Source organism: Manis pentadactyla, chromosome 3 (assembly GCF_030020395.1).
Source record: "Manis pentadactyla isolate mManPen7 chromosome 3, mManPen7.hap1, whole genome shotgun sequence".
Lineage (NCBI taxonomy): Eukaryota > Metazoa > Chordata > Mammalia > Pholidota > Manidae > Manis > Manis pentadactyla.
The window spans coordinates 100,420,042-100,435,294 of record NC_080021.1 but is presented as its reverse complement, the minus strand read 5'-3'; the positions used below and the strand labels follow the sequence as shown (position 1 = coordinate 100,435,294).

At 41.0% G+C, this 15,253-nt stretch overlaps 1 protein-coding gene across 3 annotated transcripts in view; it reads left to right on the top strand.

Annotated features, from left to right (window-relative positions):
• Positions 1 to 3,564: 3,564 nt before the first annotated feature.
• SEC61A2 (SEC61 translocon subunit alpha 2) overlaps positions 3,565 to 15,253 on the top strand; it is a 29,530-nt gene continuing 17,841 nt past the window's right edge. For 2 of the 3 annotated variants that reach the window (XM_036908100.2, XM_036908102.2), the window contains exons 1-3: positions 3,565 to 3,706; positions 5,673 to 5,740; positions 6,807 to 6,872. In XM_036908100.2, the coding sequence (XP_036763995.1) occupies positions 3,700 to 3,706; positions 5,673 to 5,740; positions 6,807 to 6,872 (141 nt within the window). In that variant the 5' untranslated portion in view covers positions 3,565 to 3,699. Of the gene's footprint in view, positions 3,707 to 5,672; positions 5,741 to 6,806; positions 6,873 to 15,253 lie in introns of those variants that run through there. The other variant, XM_057498199.1, reaches the window with a different exon arrangement.

Below are 15,253 nucleotides of genomic sequence, written 5' to 3'. Positions count from 1 at the left end.
CTTCTGCACTGCTGTGTCGGTTACCCACACTCCTGGAGCAGCCACTGGGTTAATCCCCTAAGCTGCTGTGGGTGGGTTCTCCGTCAGAGCAGTGCAGAGTCCTGTGGGGAGTGGCAGGCATGCCCGGTGTGCTCCTCTGCAATAGTGGTGCCCCTGCTGGGTAGCTGTGTGCTGGCAGCAGCCTTTGGGTCTGTCCTGGCTGGCTGTATGTTGGGCTGGGATTCTGGTCGGCTGCTGGGAGCGCAGCTGCTCCTCTGCCACTGCCGCCAGCTCCCACAGGCCTCTCCCTGGCCCCTCTGGCGCCACCTCTGCCAGCGCACGCGGGCCACACCTGGGTCCCTCTGGTGCCACTGCAGGTGTGCGTGGGCCTCTCCCGTGCCCCTCTGGCACCACAATCGCCAGCACGCGCAGGTTGCTCCTGGGCTACTTGGTCGCCACCGCGGCATGCTCCCACGGACAGCTCCTGGTCCCCTCTCACACCGCCGGCGCACGCGGGCCACTCCCAGTCCCCTCTGGCGCTGTCGCCTCTTGTGTGCACTGCCGCTCTCCCACTACTGGGCCAGTGTGTTGGGGTCCGTACCAGTTGGGGGAACGACTGGCAGGCTGCTTAGTGCTATGACGGGCCTCAGAGCTGTGCTGCTACCCTGGGGGTTAGGGCGCCTAATGTTCCCCGGGATTCCCAGCTGTTGGTAAGTGTGCCAGAATGACTTCATCCAGCTGTGGGGTCCCTGTCTCTTTAAGACTTGCAAAAAGCACTCGCTTTTCTTTTGTCTCAGGGGTGCCAGTTGCGTGGACCTGCCCTCAGGTTTTGCTTTTCTGTTTCTCTAATATCCAGCACCCTGTGCACCATGTGTCTGTGCCCTGGGTGCGGATTTCTAGAGCTGGTTGTTTAGCAGTCCTGGGCTTTCATTCCCTCCCCGTTCCGACTCCTTACTTCCCACCGGGTTCTGGGGTTGGCGGGGCATTCGGGTTCTGCTGGGCCACGGCTTGTATCTTACCACCTTAGTGTGATGCTGAGTTCTCGCAGATGTAGATGTAGCCTGACTGTTGTACTGTATCCACTGGTGTCTCCTTTAGGAATATTTGTATTAATTGTATTTTCAGAAATATATATGATTTTGGGAGGAGATTTCCACTGAACTATTCATGCCACCATCTTGGCTCCGCCCAACCGGACCGATTTTAATCAGTAATATACTGCTACTGCAGGGGAAAGAGTCCAGTGTGAACTGAACTCAGCTTTGATTTGTTGAAGTGATTGGGCATTTTAAAGCGATAATGAGAAGAGATAGGAAGTGAGAGAACAGATAATGAGTCAGTAAAACCAGGAAAGTAGAAAATTACACAGGCCAGGAAGGGGTTTTTGGTTTATGTGAGCCCACCTGGGTTTCTTGGTGCTTATGGAATTAGGCTACTTCACTCTCTCAGGGACTCCATTTTCAGGTGTTGGCTGAAACAAAGGGTAAATTCTTCTGGCAGCCTTGAGCTTTCCTTCTTGGATGTAGATCTAAGTGAAGTAGGGCTGAGACATGGGACAGGCATCATGATTAATTTTCCAAACAAGCTGAGATATAAACAGCGTAGTAAGAACAGGTAGGATTCCATCTTAAGGCTAAGAGTCCATTTTAAAAACCAGGAAGTTAGGAAGTAAAATTCCTAACATTTTCTTTGGTAAACAGACTAACTCAAACCCCTCTGGGGACAGGGCAGGTATCTTGATTGATATGTTCCCAGAGGGAAGCTGCTATCCTGGAGAGGACCAGGAACTGACCAATTCCTTGTGTTAATTCTGCAGAATTGCCTGGAGGGCTAATGTGGATAAAATGAGAGTTCCTGTGGCCAGGATTCTCACCTGGCGTTAGTTGACTAGCTCACTGCACACTTGTGGGCAATACATGGCTGTTGACTCTATATAAAGAGCTCTGCCCAGTGCTCTGGGCACGACATGGTGGCAGGGCTGCAAGGCTGCAGGAGAGCAGAGCAGAGGCTGGAGTGGAGGCAGCGCCGTGGACAGAGGCCCAGAGGATAGCTGTGTGGGACGACTGTGCAGGACAGCCGTGCAGAGAGGCCTGGAGGACGGCTGTGCAGACAGAGGGGCCAAGAGGCAGAGACCAGCTTGCTGCATGCATACTTGCTCTGAGTGAATGGGATTCTAGTGACTGATCTGCCACCTGGAAATAAAGTTGGGTATAATTCTTTCACCCCAAGAACGTTTTGCTGTCAATTTCTTTGGTCACAGTGAATCCATAGAAAACTTGCCCGGGGCTGAAACCCATTGGCAAGGCACCTGATAACAGAGGAGAGGAGACATAATGTCTCTCACCAGAGATAAGCATTTTGAGACTACTTTACAAGTCTATAACCCTGGCCCTTTGTCACATTCCTGAAAATCCTTAAAAGACAGAAACTCTAGCCTTTAAAAGAACCTCCTCTCTGAGGTCCCCCTCACTTTCCTACTTTAAGTGCGTTCTTAAAGCTTTCCCACTACTCGACTTACTTCATTTTGTCTCTGTACTCTTCCAGCAGTAAGCATCTTTTTTACTCTTTATTTCATTGTTTTCTAGACTTAAGCACAAACCTTCACTCTCTCTGCCCTACTTCAGCTTCCTTGTTCTCTGCTGCCTGCAAGGCAGCTACCATTCCCTGCTACTCTTGATTTAACGAATTTTTTCCTTACCTGTACTCCTCTGACCTGCTTGAAAATTCTTTCTGGTTCAGAGTCAAGAACCCTCCCACGTCCAGGTTGAGGTTTCACTTGCTGCGGCAAGGGGAGGCCTCCCCAGACGCAGCTGCTCGGCAGCATAAGCACAGAACAGATTACTGGATTTGGTGATGGGAGGCCATTAATGGCCTTTGAAGTAGCTTGTTTTCAGCAGACGTTAGAGCGGAAGTTACATTGCTAGGGTTTTAACATATGAGTAAGGAAAAGAAATCTGAGGGCCTTCTACGTGTCCATCTCCGCTTAGTTTTCACTCCTGTAGGAAGTGGCTGTTACCCTGAGTTAATGGAGTGGCTCAGAATGGTTAATTGCCCACAGTCATCAAGAAATAGAGGCGGGATTAAAATTTAGGGCTGGCTGATGGCTAAAACTGTGCTTTCCCTCACACCAGCTGTCCAAGAAGGGATGCGAGGAGACTAGTCCAGAAGAACAAGGTCCTCAACTCTATTTCGGAGGAGCTGAAGAAGGAGCATACTAGTAGATAGTGGAGAGGTCACATGCTGCCTATAGACAAAGTGTCAACAAATTTTTGAAATTTCCAAGGGGTTCCGATAAGATGGAAGCAAAATAAAAAGGCTGTTTGGGTCACGCCGGCTCAGGGTTGCTCAGCCCCGGGCCTCAGGGACAAGACCCCGGCGGCGCTCTTCGGCACTCCCTGGGGCCTGCGCTGAACGTGGCCTCGAGGAAACAGTGAACTCAGAAAGGCGCTGCGAGACGAACTGCCGAGAAGTCCGTCAGCCACGGGTAGCAAGCCCTCTGGAGCTCCGGTGGTGGCCATAGCAACGCGGCGGACGTCGATCTCACCGGCGGTCAACGGCCTGGCAAGTCAGGGGGCGGGACTTCAGTGTCACGTGGCTAGAGGCGGAGCCTGCGCGGGGCGGCCGGACCGCGTCGTTAACGGGCGCTGGGAACCTAGCTGCAAGACCCGAGAGTGGGCAGAGCTGAGGCCGCTGTACCTGTCGGGCCGCCCAGCCGCCGCCATGGGCAGTGAGTAGCCGCGGCGCCGTTCTCGCCGGGGGTACGGGCCCCGGGGGGCTGCGGACGGTGTGTGGGCTCCCGCTTGGGGCATCCGCCCGCCGGCCGGGCAGGCGCTGGCCCCGCCAGGCCTCTGCGGTGGGCGCGGGCCGGCGGCCTCCGCCGAGGCTCCTCCACCTGTGCGCTGCCTTGCCGGGGCTCTCTGGGGGGTCCAGGACCCGGAGGCCGGCGGCTTGCGCTCGGTGGTGGCGTGGGGAGGAGGACAGCGAGGGGAGGCCATTGGTTTTGGGGACGGGGAGCTAGGGCACCTGGCGAAGCCTGCACCACGTTTGATTTTCAGGAGGTTAGGAAGCTTCTATTTTTATTCCCAAATCACCCTTTGACATGCTAGTTGTGAATAAAGCTCCCAGACTTGATTTTTTAAAAAGTGGTGCATGGCTTGTGTTTTAGGGCAGGAAAAGAGTGCAATTGCATTTTCCTTAAAATTTTCATTTCAGTCATTCTGTAGCGTTTACTGAAATTCAGTGTTTGTGAGGTTGCATAAGCCTTAGGGACCAGGCCTTGTATTACAGGTATCTTCTGAGGGCCCCCTCCTAAACACTCAGCAGTGCTTATATTCACATATATACTTGCATAGCTGTTCATATGTTTGTTGCGTGAATGGGTAACGCCAAGACGGGCGCCCACTGGCCAACTAGTGGGCATTTGGGGGAAGCGGGAAAGGAAGTGGAGACCCTTGGCCTTGAATTGACAGTTTAATGGTTAAAATTCTGCAGCACAAGAACAGAAAAGTGACAGACAAAAACATTGCTTGAACGTGAATACTCCCAACACAGATGATCATAAAACGCCAAGAAATCGAGGAGGGTGACTTATCATGTGGTGTGAAGGAAAAGGGTTAAAGGGATTCTAGGAGGTTTCCTGATGTGATTGATAATTGTTTTGCATAGAGATGAACAATTTCATAATCAGATTGTACTTTCCAAATAGACCAAAATGATACGTGGTTAACGAACATCTGCCCCTGAGAATTTCTGAATTCTGTCAGATATCAGTAACTACTACCATTTTGAAAGGTTTTATAAAAAGGGAGTATGGTTAACTTTTGACTAACTGGAAATTCATGATAGTATACAGAATTCCTTGTCTGTAGAGGAAGATGAACATAATTAATAGCAAGTTGTGGCTTCTTGTGTTTCAGCACATTATAGACACTGGTAAAGACTGGGAGAATATTGTCTTCATCCAGTTCTTTGGCAGGACTCGACTTAGGCCATGCCAGAAGACATTGTCTATCTTGAAAGAAACTTGGTTGATCTTACTTTTATATATTATGTGTTGTCTGGGAAAACAATACTTTCTAATGAAAGGTAACTGGGCTATTACTTATACACAAGTTTTTTGAGATTGTTACATGGGAGAGCTACCAAGCAATGAATAGTGACTTAATGAATGAAGTAGGGATTGTATACTTCAAAAAAGCTATCTGTGGAAGGTGATTGCATGATCATTCTTACTGATGCATTTCAGCATCTTTGAATCTAAGTCAATTCAGCATTTTCTGCCCATATTCTGTTGTACTTTTCTATTCCTCTGATATGTCCTATTTTCTTCTATAATGCATTGTCTTGTGGGTCTCATCATGGACTGCACTTCTCCTTTTGATGTAGTAATATTCATTGAATTTATTCCTTTTCTGTACATATATAAAAGGGTTGGATACAAGCATGAGGAAGCAAAATTATGGTAAAAGGTTACTTGTGTTTCTTCTATTGACTAGCTCTTAAACCTTTTGGATTATTTGTCCCTTGAATTATTTCTCTTCCCTTATATATTTGAAATGGAGAGCATTATGATAAATTTAATTTTAGGGTAGGGGTGGGATGGATTATCATTAAAAGAGAATATTTATATTTGATTTTGTAAGCATCTCTTTTAAAGCTTTGTAATAGGGACATTTATTCTTTTTCTTTAACAGTCAAATTTTTAGAAGTTATCAAACCTTTCTGTGCAGTTCTACCAGAAATACAGAAACCTGAGAGGAAAGTAAGTATAATATTTTAGTAATGTAGAGGGTCACTAAATGACTTGATTCTGTTAAGCTAGCAAGATTGATTAACTTTCCCCAGCCCTTTTCTGATTGTGACTGGAAAAATATTACATGTTCCTCCTTGCAAGGGGCACAAAGTGAATCGAACTAAGATATAAGCCTGTTAAAATGTAGGCAGGTTATCTTGTGGTTTCAAAAATGACTTTTCTTGAAGTTGTAACATTTCCAAACTGAGTATTCATTCGACTGTGTGTTAAATAAGATAAATTCCTGCCTCTGGAGATCCACTGCCCTATGAATGACCCAGTCTGCTGGGCAGTTTTGTTGAGTATAGCTGTTTTACGTAAGTGAATTACAGTTGTGCAAGTATATACCTCCCATTTCTTGATTCATTCAATGTGAAGAAAAATCACAGAAATACAAGATACTGTGACAGCAAATTGTACTTCCATCATTGTGCACTTTTGAAGCTCAGATATTTAAATTCCAAGCTGGCCCATTCTCAAACTTCCTTTTCTACTGTACTTTACATTTCTCACAAAACTAACAGGAATAGGGACATAGAAAAGATAAGTAAAACGTTCATTAAACTTGTTTTGTTTAGAAGTACACAGTATTTTTTTTATTTCTTTGAGGTTATAAAAATAGTTGTGCCAGTTATATATATGTAAGGCATCCCAAGAAACTTTAGCTTTTCATATTGGGTGAAATATTCATATAATTATATTACAGGCAGTCCTAGCTTTGCACAATACTGTGTTAACTGAAATGCATGCATTTTGGATCTGTGCCTTTTTATCCTTTCCAGTTCAGTTAACATGATACAGCATGGTGAAGCCTGCCTGTATTTAAATTACTGAATTCTTGGAAAAGTGCAGAAGCTGTGTGTGAGAGGTTCAGCTGTTTGCTTTAGCTGTTACCAACTAGGGTGAGAATATTTTAGGAGTAAATAATGGGGGCATGTCATGATGGGGAATGCTGGTTATGCTTCAGTGTGGATTTGTACTTCATATTTGCTACTTCTTGATTTTGATTAAGCATTCTTTATATTTTGTTGTACAGATTCAGTTTAGAGAGAAGGTATTATGGACTGCTATAACTCTCTTCATTTTCTTAGTATGTTGTCAGGTATGTAATAATATTAAATAAATGTCTATGTTATTGTTCTAAGGTTTTGGTTGGTTAGAATTTGAAGAACTTATTTTAGTTAAAATAAAAAATATTCTGAATTATTTTGAGTATCATTCTTTTTAACCTGAGCTGATAGTAAAAATGGTTATCTTGTTCTGTGCATTTCTTTTGGTTTACTGGTGGGTTTGAGTATTTTTTATTTTTTTCTCTATGTGTTTTTTTCCTTACTGATTTATGACAGGTTTTTATATGTGACTGCTTAATCTTTGACATATATGTTATAAATATTTTTTTCCATTTTGTTTGCCTTTGGTCATGCTGTAAATAGTGTGTATTAATTTAAAAGTACCAACAGCCAAATTTTAGAACCCCAGATATATACAGTGTTTATTAATAGAATTCAGTAACGCTTTTAAGTAAAATTTTTCAGAAAATAAGTTCATAAGATGAAGATAGAGTGTGACCCGTTCATGTCATAGGATTGTTGTGAGGATTAAATTTAATAAGTTAAGTGAAAGTTGTATTAAAATATATTTTTTCAAAGAGTGAAAGGATTTCATCATTAAAAAAATACTGTGCTTAGTTGAAAATTGTTTTTGGTGGTCAGGGAGAAAGAACTTAAAAATACAGAAAAGCAGGGGGGAAAAAGAACAATCATCTATATTGGTATCTCCTTTTAACATCTTGGAAATTCTTCTCTTTTCTGTTAAAAGATAAAACAACTTTATGAAGGTGTAATTTATGTATGGTAAAATACCCCCATTTTTTAAGTGTACATTTTTGAGAGTTTAGACAAGTGTGTACACCCACATACCTACTGTCTCAGTGGATGTAGAACATTTCTGTCATTCCACATAGTTGCAGGTAATCTTTTTTTATTTAGTCAGTCCCCACATCACCCCCAGTCCCAGGCAGCCACTCATATGCTTTCTACTCCTATAGTTTGATTAGTCGTTCCTAGAGTTTCCTAAAAATGGACTTAGTGCCTGACTTTGCATCATCAGCTTTTTGAGATTCATCTGTGTTGTTGGCATAGCAGCAATTTATTATTTTTTATTTCTGAGTAGTAGTCTGTTGCCTGACTATCAGTTTGGTCATCTCTTCACTTGTTGAACATTTGGGTTGTTTCCAAATTTTGGCTCTGAACATTTCTGTGTAAGACTTGCTGTGAATATTTGTCTTCATTTATCTTGGGAGAATATTGAGCAGTATAATTTCAGGCTTGTATGGTAAATATATGTTCAGCTTTGTAAGAAACTGTCAGACTCTTCTCCACACATGGTTGTCCATTTTATATTCCCACCAGCCGCGTAGAGGAGTTCCAGTTGCTCTGCATCCCTGCCTACTCTTGGTATTGTTGAACGTCTTAACATTAGCTATTCTAATGAGTGGGGCTTTCTAATTCTTCTATTCTATTCTAATTTGCATTGTGCTGGTAAATGATATTGAAGTGTTAACGTGCATTTCCATAGTAAATGATATTGAACAATTTTTCATGTACTTTTTCAGTATTTGTTTATCTTTCATCAAGTGTCTTTTTCAAGTCTTTTTGCCCAGTTTAATGGAATTTTATGCATTTAAAAATACTTTCTGGATACAAGTCCTTTGTCAGATGTATGTATTGTGAATATTTTCTATTTTTACTGTCTATGGCTTGTCTTTTTATTTTCTTAATATCTTTAGAAGAGAAGAAGTTTTTAATTTTGATGAAGTTCAGCTTTTTCTTTAATGACTCATGGTTTTTGTTTCCTTTATAAGAAATTTTTGCCTGTTTTAAGTTTGTAAAAATTTTATCCTGTGGTCTAATATTTTACAGTTCTGGCTTGTGTGTTTTGGTCTGTGTTCTATTCCAAGTTAATTTTGTCATGTGTATGTCATGGGGTAAGGTTGGAGTTTTTTTTGTATGGATTGTCCATTGGTGAAAAGGCTATCTTTTCTCCATTGAAATACCTTGGCGCCTTTGTTGAAAATCAACCAAAGAAGCATGGATCTATTTCTGTGCTCTATTCTGTTCTGTTGATCTCTATTCCATTGTTATGGTAAACCATACTATTTTGATTACTGTAGCTTTATACAAGTTCTATAATTAGGTTGTGAAAGTCCTCAACTTTGTTCTTCTTTCTCAAAATGGTTTTGTCTATTCTAGGTTCTTCATATGTCCATACAAATTTTAGAATCAACTTGTTTGTTTCTATAAGAAAGCCTGCTGGGAGTATGTCTTGCATTGTTTCTATATGACATATCAATTTAGAATTATCATCTTCACAATATTGAAATCTTACCCAAGGGTCAGCAAGCATTTTTCTCTAAAGGACTAGATAGTAAATACTTTAAGCTTTGCAGCTAAAACCCAAGAACCCATGAAGAAGAAACAGAGATGTGACAATTCTCAGGACTGTTTCATACAGTAAGTTAATTTATGCATTTTACTGGTCCTTTATTATTATTATTTTCTATAATATGTTTACATAGTTGCCATACTGAGTCTTTGTCTTTCTCCTGCTCAGGTGGTTCTGCCCAGTGAAGGCAGTTTCTTCATTCTCTTTCAAATCTCAGGTTGATTTTCCCCTCCCAGACACAGTTTAAGGGTTTGGGGTTTCCTATCCAGTTTTCTTGAACCCAAGATAAGCAAAGTGTAGTAACTGCTACCGGGGCCTTGTTCTTTCTTTTTTAGAATTTTGTTAAAATGTCTTGTGAAGAGGCCATCTTCGACTCCCTACTTCAGATCATGCCCCATTGCCCGGGTCAGGGCGGCCCTGTAACAGAGACCGAGGGCTCCCCATTGCACATTTCCCTCATCCATTTCCTCTCAGCTGCTCTTCGTTTGTTCCTGGTTCCTGCTCCCTCCAAGCCAAAGGAGGCAAAAACAGGATATCTGTGCAGCTGCTCTTCTCCAGACGTGGAACGTGGTGGAGATTCTGAGGATTCTGCTGCCTTGCATTGTGACATTAGGAGCAGCTTTGTGCTGATTCTCTACTCCTCAGCTGTCTTGTTTTCAGCCTCATGACCACCAGTGCTTCAAGTTTATATCCAGTTTTTTCTTTTTCTGGTTTACAGATTTTTTTTTCTTTTTTCTGAGCTTTTTTCAATCTTTTTAGTTTTTGTTATTTTACCTGTTTTTTTAAAAAATTTTATTTTTGTATCATTAATCTACAATTACATGAAGGACATTATGTTTACTAGGCTCCCCCCTTCACCAAGTCCCCCCCACATCCCCATTCACAGTCACTGTCCATCAACATAGTAAGATGCTGTAAAATCACTAGTCTTCTCTGTGTTGCACAGACCTCCCCGTGTCCCCCCCAGACATGTTAATCGTAATGCCCCCTTTCTTTTTTTCCCACCCTATCCCTCCCTTCCCATCCATCCTCCCCAGTCCCTTTCCCTTTTGTAACTATTAGTCCATTCTTGGGTTCTGTGCTTCTGCTGCTGTTTTGTTCCTTCAGTTTTCTTTTGTTCTTATACTCCACATATGAGGGAAATCATTTGTGTCTTTCTCCGCCTGGCTTATTTCACTGAGCATAATACCCTCTAGCTCCATCCATGTTGTTGCTAATGGTAGGATTTGTTTTTTTCTTATGGCTGAGTAATATTCCATTGTGTATATGTACCGCATCTTCTTTATCCATTCATCTACTGATGGACATTTAGGTTGCTTCCATATCTTGGCTATTGTAAATAGTGCTGTGATAAACATAGGGGTGCATCTGTCTTTTTCAAACTGGAGTGCTGCATTCTTGGGGTAAATTCCTAGAAGTAGAATTCCTGTGTCAAATGGTATTTCTATTTTGAGCATTTTGAGGAACCTCCATACTGCTTTCCACATGGTTGAACTAATTTACATTCCCACCAGCAGTGTAGGAGGGTTCCCCTTTCTCCACAACCTTGCCAACATTTGTTGTTGTTAGTCTTTTGGATGGTAGCCATCCTTACTGGTGTGAGATGATATCTCATTGTGGTTTTAATTTGCATTTCTCTGATGACTAGTGATGTGGAGCATCTTTTCATGTGTCTATTGGCCATCTGAATTTCTTCTTTAGAGAACTGTCTTTTCAGCTCCTCTGCCCATTTTTTAATTGGGTTATTTGCTTTTTGTTTGTTGAGGTGTGTGAGCTCTTTATATATTTTGGATGTCAACCCTTTATCGGATCTGTCATTTACGAATATATTCTTCCATACTGTAGGATACCTTTTTGTTCTATTGATGGTGTCCTTTGCTGTACAGAAGCTTTTCAGCTTGATATAGTCCCACTTGTTCATTTTTGCTTTTGTTTCCCTTGCCCAGGGAGATATGTTCATGAAGAAGTTGCTCATGTTAATGACGAAGAGATTTTTGCCTATGTTTTTTCCTAAGAGTTTTATGGTTTCATGACTTACATTCAAGTCTTTGATCCATTTCGAATTTACTTTTGTGTATGGGGTTAGACAGTGATCCAGTTTCATTCTCTTACATGTAGCTGTCCAGTTTTGCCAGCACCATCTGTTGAAGAGACTGTTATTTCCCCATTGTATGTCCATCATCCCTTTATTGAATATTAGTTGACCATATATGTTTGGGTTAATGTTTGGAGTCTGTATTCTGTTCCATTGGTCTGTGGCTCTGTTCTTGTGCCAGTACCAAATTGTCTTGATTACTGTGGCTTTGTAGTAGAGCGTGAAGTTGGGGAGTGAGATCCCCCCTCACTTTATTCTTCCTTCTCAGGATTGCTTTAGCTATTCGGGGTCTTTGGTGTTTCCATATGAATTTTTGAACTATTTGTTCCAGTTCATTGAAGAATGCTGTTGGTAATTGATAGGGATTGCATCGAATCTGTATATTGCTTTGGATAGGATGGCCATTTTGACTATATTAATTCTTCCTAGCCAGGAGCATGGGATGAATTTCCATTTGTTAGTGACCTCTTTAATTTCTCTTAAAAGTGTCTTATAGTTTTCAGGGTATAGGTCTTTCACTTCCTTGGTTAGGTTTATTCTTAGGTATTTTATTCTTTTTGATGCTGTTGTGAATGGAATTGTCTTCCTGATTTCTCTTTCTATTAGTTTATTGTTAGTGTATAGGAAAGCCACAGATTTCTGTGTGTTAATTTTGTATCCTGCAACTTTGCTGAATTCCGATATTAGCTCTAGTAGTTTTGGAGTGGAGTCTTTAGGGATTTTAATGTACAATACCATGTCATCTGCAAACAGTGACAGTTTAACAACTTCTTTACCAATCTGGATTCCTTGTATTTCTTTGTTTTGTCTAATTGCCATGGCTAGGACCTCCAGTACTATGTTGAATAACAGTGGGGATAGTGGGCATCCCTGTCTTGTTCCCGATCGCAGAGGAAAAGCTTTCAGCTTCTCGCTGTTCAGTATGATGTTGGCTGTGGGTTTATCATATATGGCCTTTATTATATTGAGGTACTTGCCCTCTATACCCATTTTGTTGAGAGTTTTTATCATGAATGGATGTTGAATTTTGTGAAATGCTTTTTCAGCGTCTATAGAGATGATCATGTGATTTTGTCCTTCTTTTTTTTTGATGTGGTGGATGGTGTTGATAGATTTTCAAATATTGTACCATCCTTGCATCCCTGGAGTAATCCACTTGATCATGATGGATGATCTTTTTGATGTATTTTTGAATTCAGTTTGCTAATATTTTGTTGAGTATTTTTGCATCTACGTTCATCAGGTATATCGGTCTGTAATTATCTTTTTCGGTGGGGTCTTTACCTGGTTTTGGTATTAGAGTGATACTGGTCTCATAGAATGAGTTTGGGAGTATTTCCTCCTCTTCTACTTTTTGGAAAACTTAAAGGAGGATGGGTATTAGGTCTTCACTAAATGTTTGACAAAATTCAGTGGTGAAGCCATCTGGTCCAGGACCTTTGTTCTTTGGTTGTTTTTTGGTTACCAATTCAATTTCATTCCTGTTAATTGGTCTGTTCAGATTTTCTGTTTCTTTCTGGGTCAGCCTTGGGAAGCTTTTGCCTAGAAAGTTGTCCATTTCTTCTAGGTTATCCAGTTTGTTGGCGTATAATATTTCATAGTATTCTCTCTGTGTGTATTTCTGTGGTGTCTGTAGTGATTTTTCCTTCTCATTTCTGATTCTCTTTGTGTGTGTAGACTCTCTTATTTACTTGATAAGTCTGGCTAGGGGTTTATCTATTTTGTTAATTTTCTTGAAGAAGCAGCTCCTGCTTTTCATTGATTCTTTTATTGCTTTATTCTTCTCTCTTTATTTCTACACTAATCTTTATTATGTCTGTCCTTCTACTGACTTTGGGCCACATTTGTTCTTGTTTTTCTAATTTTGTTAATTTTGTGTTTAGACTGTTCATATGGGGTTGTTTTTCTTTCCTGAGGTAGGCCTGTATTGCTATATACTTCCCTCTTAGCACAGCCTTTACTGCGTCCCATAGATTTTGCGGTGTTGAATTATTGTTTTCATTTGTCTCCATATATTGCTTGATGTCTGTTTTTATTTGGTCATTGCTCCATTGATTATTTAGGAGCATGTTATTAACCCTCCATGTGTTTGTGGGCTTTTCGTTTTCTTTGCATAATTTATTTTTAGTTTCATACCTTTGTGGTCTGAGAGTCTGGTTGGTACTATTTCAGTCTTTTTGAATTTTCTCAGGCTCTTTTTGTGGCCTAATATATGATGTATTCTTGAAAATGTTCCATGTGCACTTGATTAGAATGTGTATCCTGTTGCCTTAGGATGGAGTGTTCTGTAGATGTCTGTTAGGTCCAGCAGTTCTAATGTGTTGTTCAGTGCCTCTGTCTCCTTACTTATTTTCTGTCTGGGGGATCTGTTCTTTGGAGTGAGTGGTGTGTTGAAGTCTCCTAAAATGAATGCATCGCGTTCTGTTTCCCCCTTTAATTCTGTTAGTATTTGTTTCACTTATGTAGGTGCTCATGCATTGAGTGCATAGATATTTATAATGGTTTCTTTTTGGACTGACCTCTTTATCATTATGTAATGTCCTTCTTTGTCTCTTGTGACTTTCTTTGTTTCGAAGTCTATTTTGTCTGACACAAGTACTGCAACACCTGTTTTTTTCTCCTTATTAGTTGCATGAAATATGTTTTTCCATCTGTTCACTTTTAGTCTGTATGTCTTTGGGTTTGACGTGAGTCTCTTGTAGGCAGCATATAGACGAGTCCTGTTTTTTATCCATTGAGTGAGTCTTTTGATCGGTGCATTCAAACCATTTGTATTTAGGGTAATTATCAGTAGGTATATACTTACTGCCATTTCAGGCTTTAGATTCGTGGTTACCAAAGGTTCAAAGGTAATTCTCTTACTATCTGACAGTCTAATTTAACTCACTTAGTATGCTGTTACACAATATAAAGGTTCTTTTTTTCTCTTCCTTTTTCTTCCTCCCCCATTCTTTATATATTAGATACCATATTCTGTACTCTTTATCTATCCCTTGCCTGACTTTGGGGTAGTTGATTTGATTTTGCATCTGCTTTGTAATTAGTTGTTCTACTGTAGTTTATTACCTCTGGTAACAGCTCTTTAGCCTTAGAAACACTTCCTTCTGTAGCAGTCCCTCCAAAATACACTGTAGAGACAGTTTGTGGGAGGTAAATTCTCTTAGCTTTTGCATATCTGGAAATTGTTTAATCCCTCCTTCAAATTTAAATGATAATCTTGCCGGAGAAAGTATTCTTGGTTCAAGACTCTTCTGTTTCATTGCATTAAATACATCATGCCTCTCCCTTCTGGCCTGTAAGGTTTCTGCTGAGAAGTCTGATGATAGCCTGATGGACATTCCTTTGTATGTGATTTTATTTCTCTCTCTGGCTGCTTTTAATAGTCTGTCCTTATCCTTGATCTTTGCCATTTTAATTACTATATGTCTTGGTGTTGTCTTCCATGAGTCCCTTGTGTTGGGTAATCTGTGCACCTCCATGGCCTGAGAGACTATCTTCTTCCCCAGATCCAAAAGTTTTCAGCAGCTACTTCCTCAAGGACACTTTGTGTCCCCTTTTCTCTCTTCTTCTTCTGGTATCCCTATAATGCGAATATTGTTCCGTTTGGATTAGTCCCACAGTTCTCTCAATATTCTTTCATTCCTAGAGATCCTTTTTTCTCTCTCTATGTCTCAGCTTCTTTGTATTCCTCTTCTATAATTTCTTTTCAATTTACCGTCTCCTCTACCTCATGTGATCTGCTTTTAAATCCCTCGATTTTATGTTTCATTTCAGATATTGAATTCCTTAATATTGAATCTCCATCCTGAATTTGTCCCTGAGTTCTTGAATATTTTTCTATACCTCCATGAGGATGTTTATGATTTTTATTTTGAAATCTGTTTTAGGAAGATTGATGAGATCAGTTTCACTTGGTCCTTTTTCTGGTGTTTGTGGGATTTTGG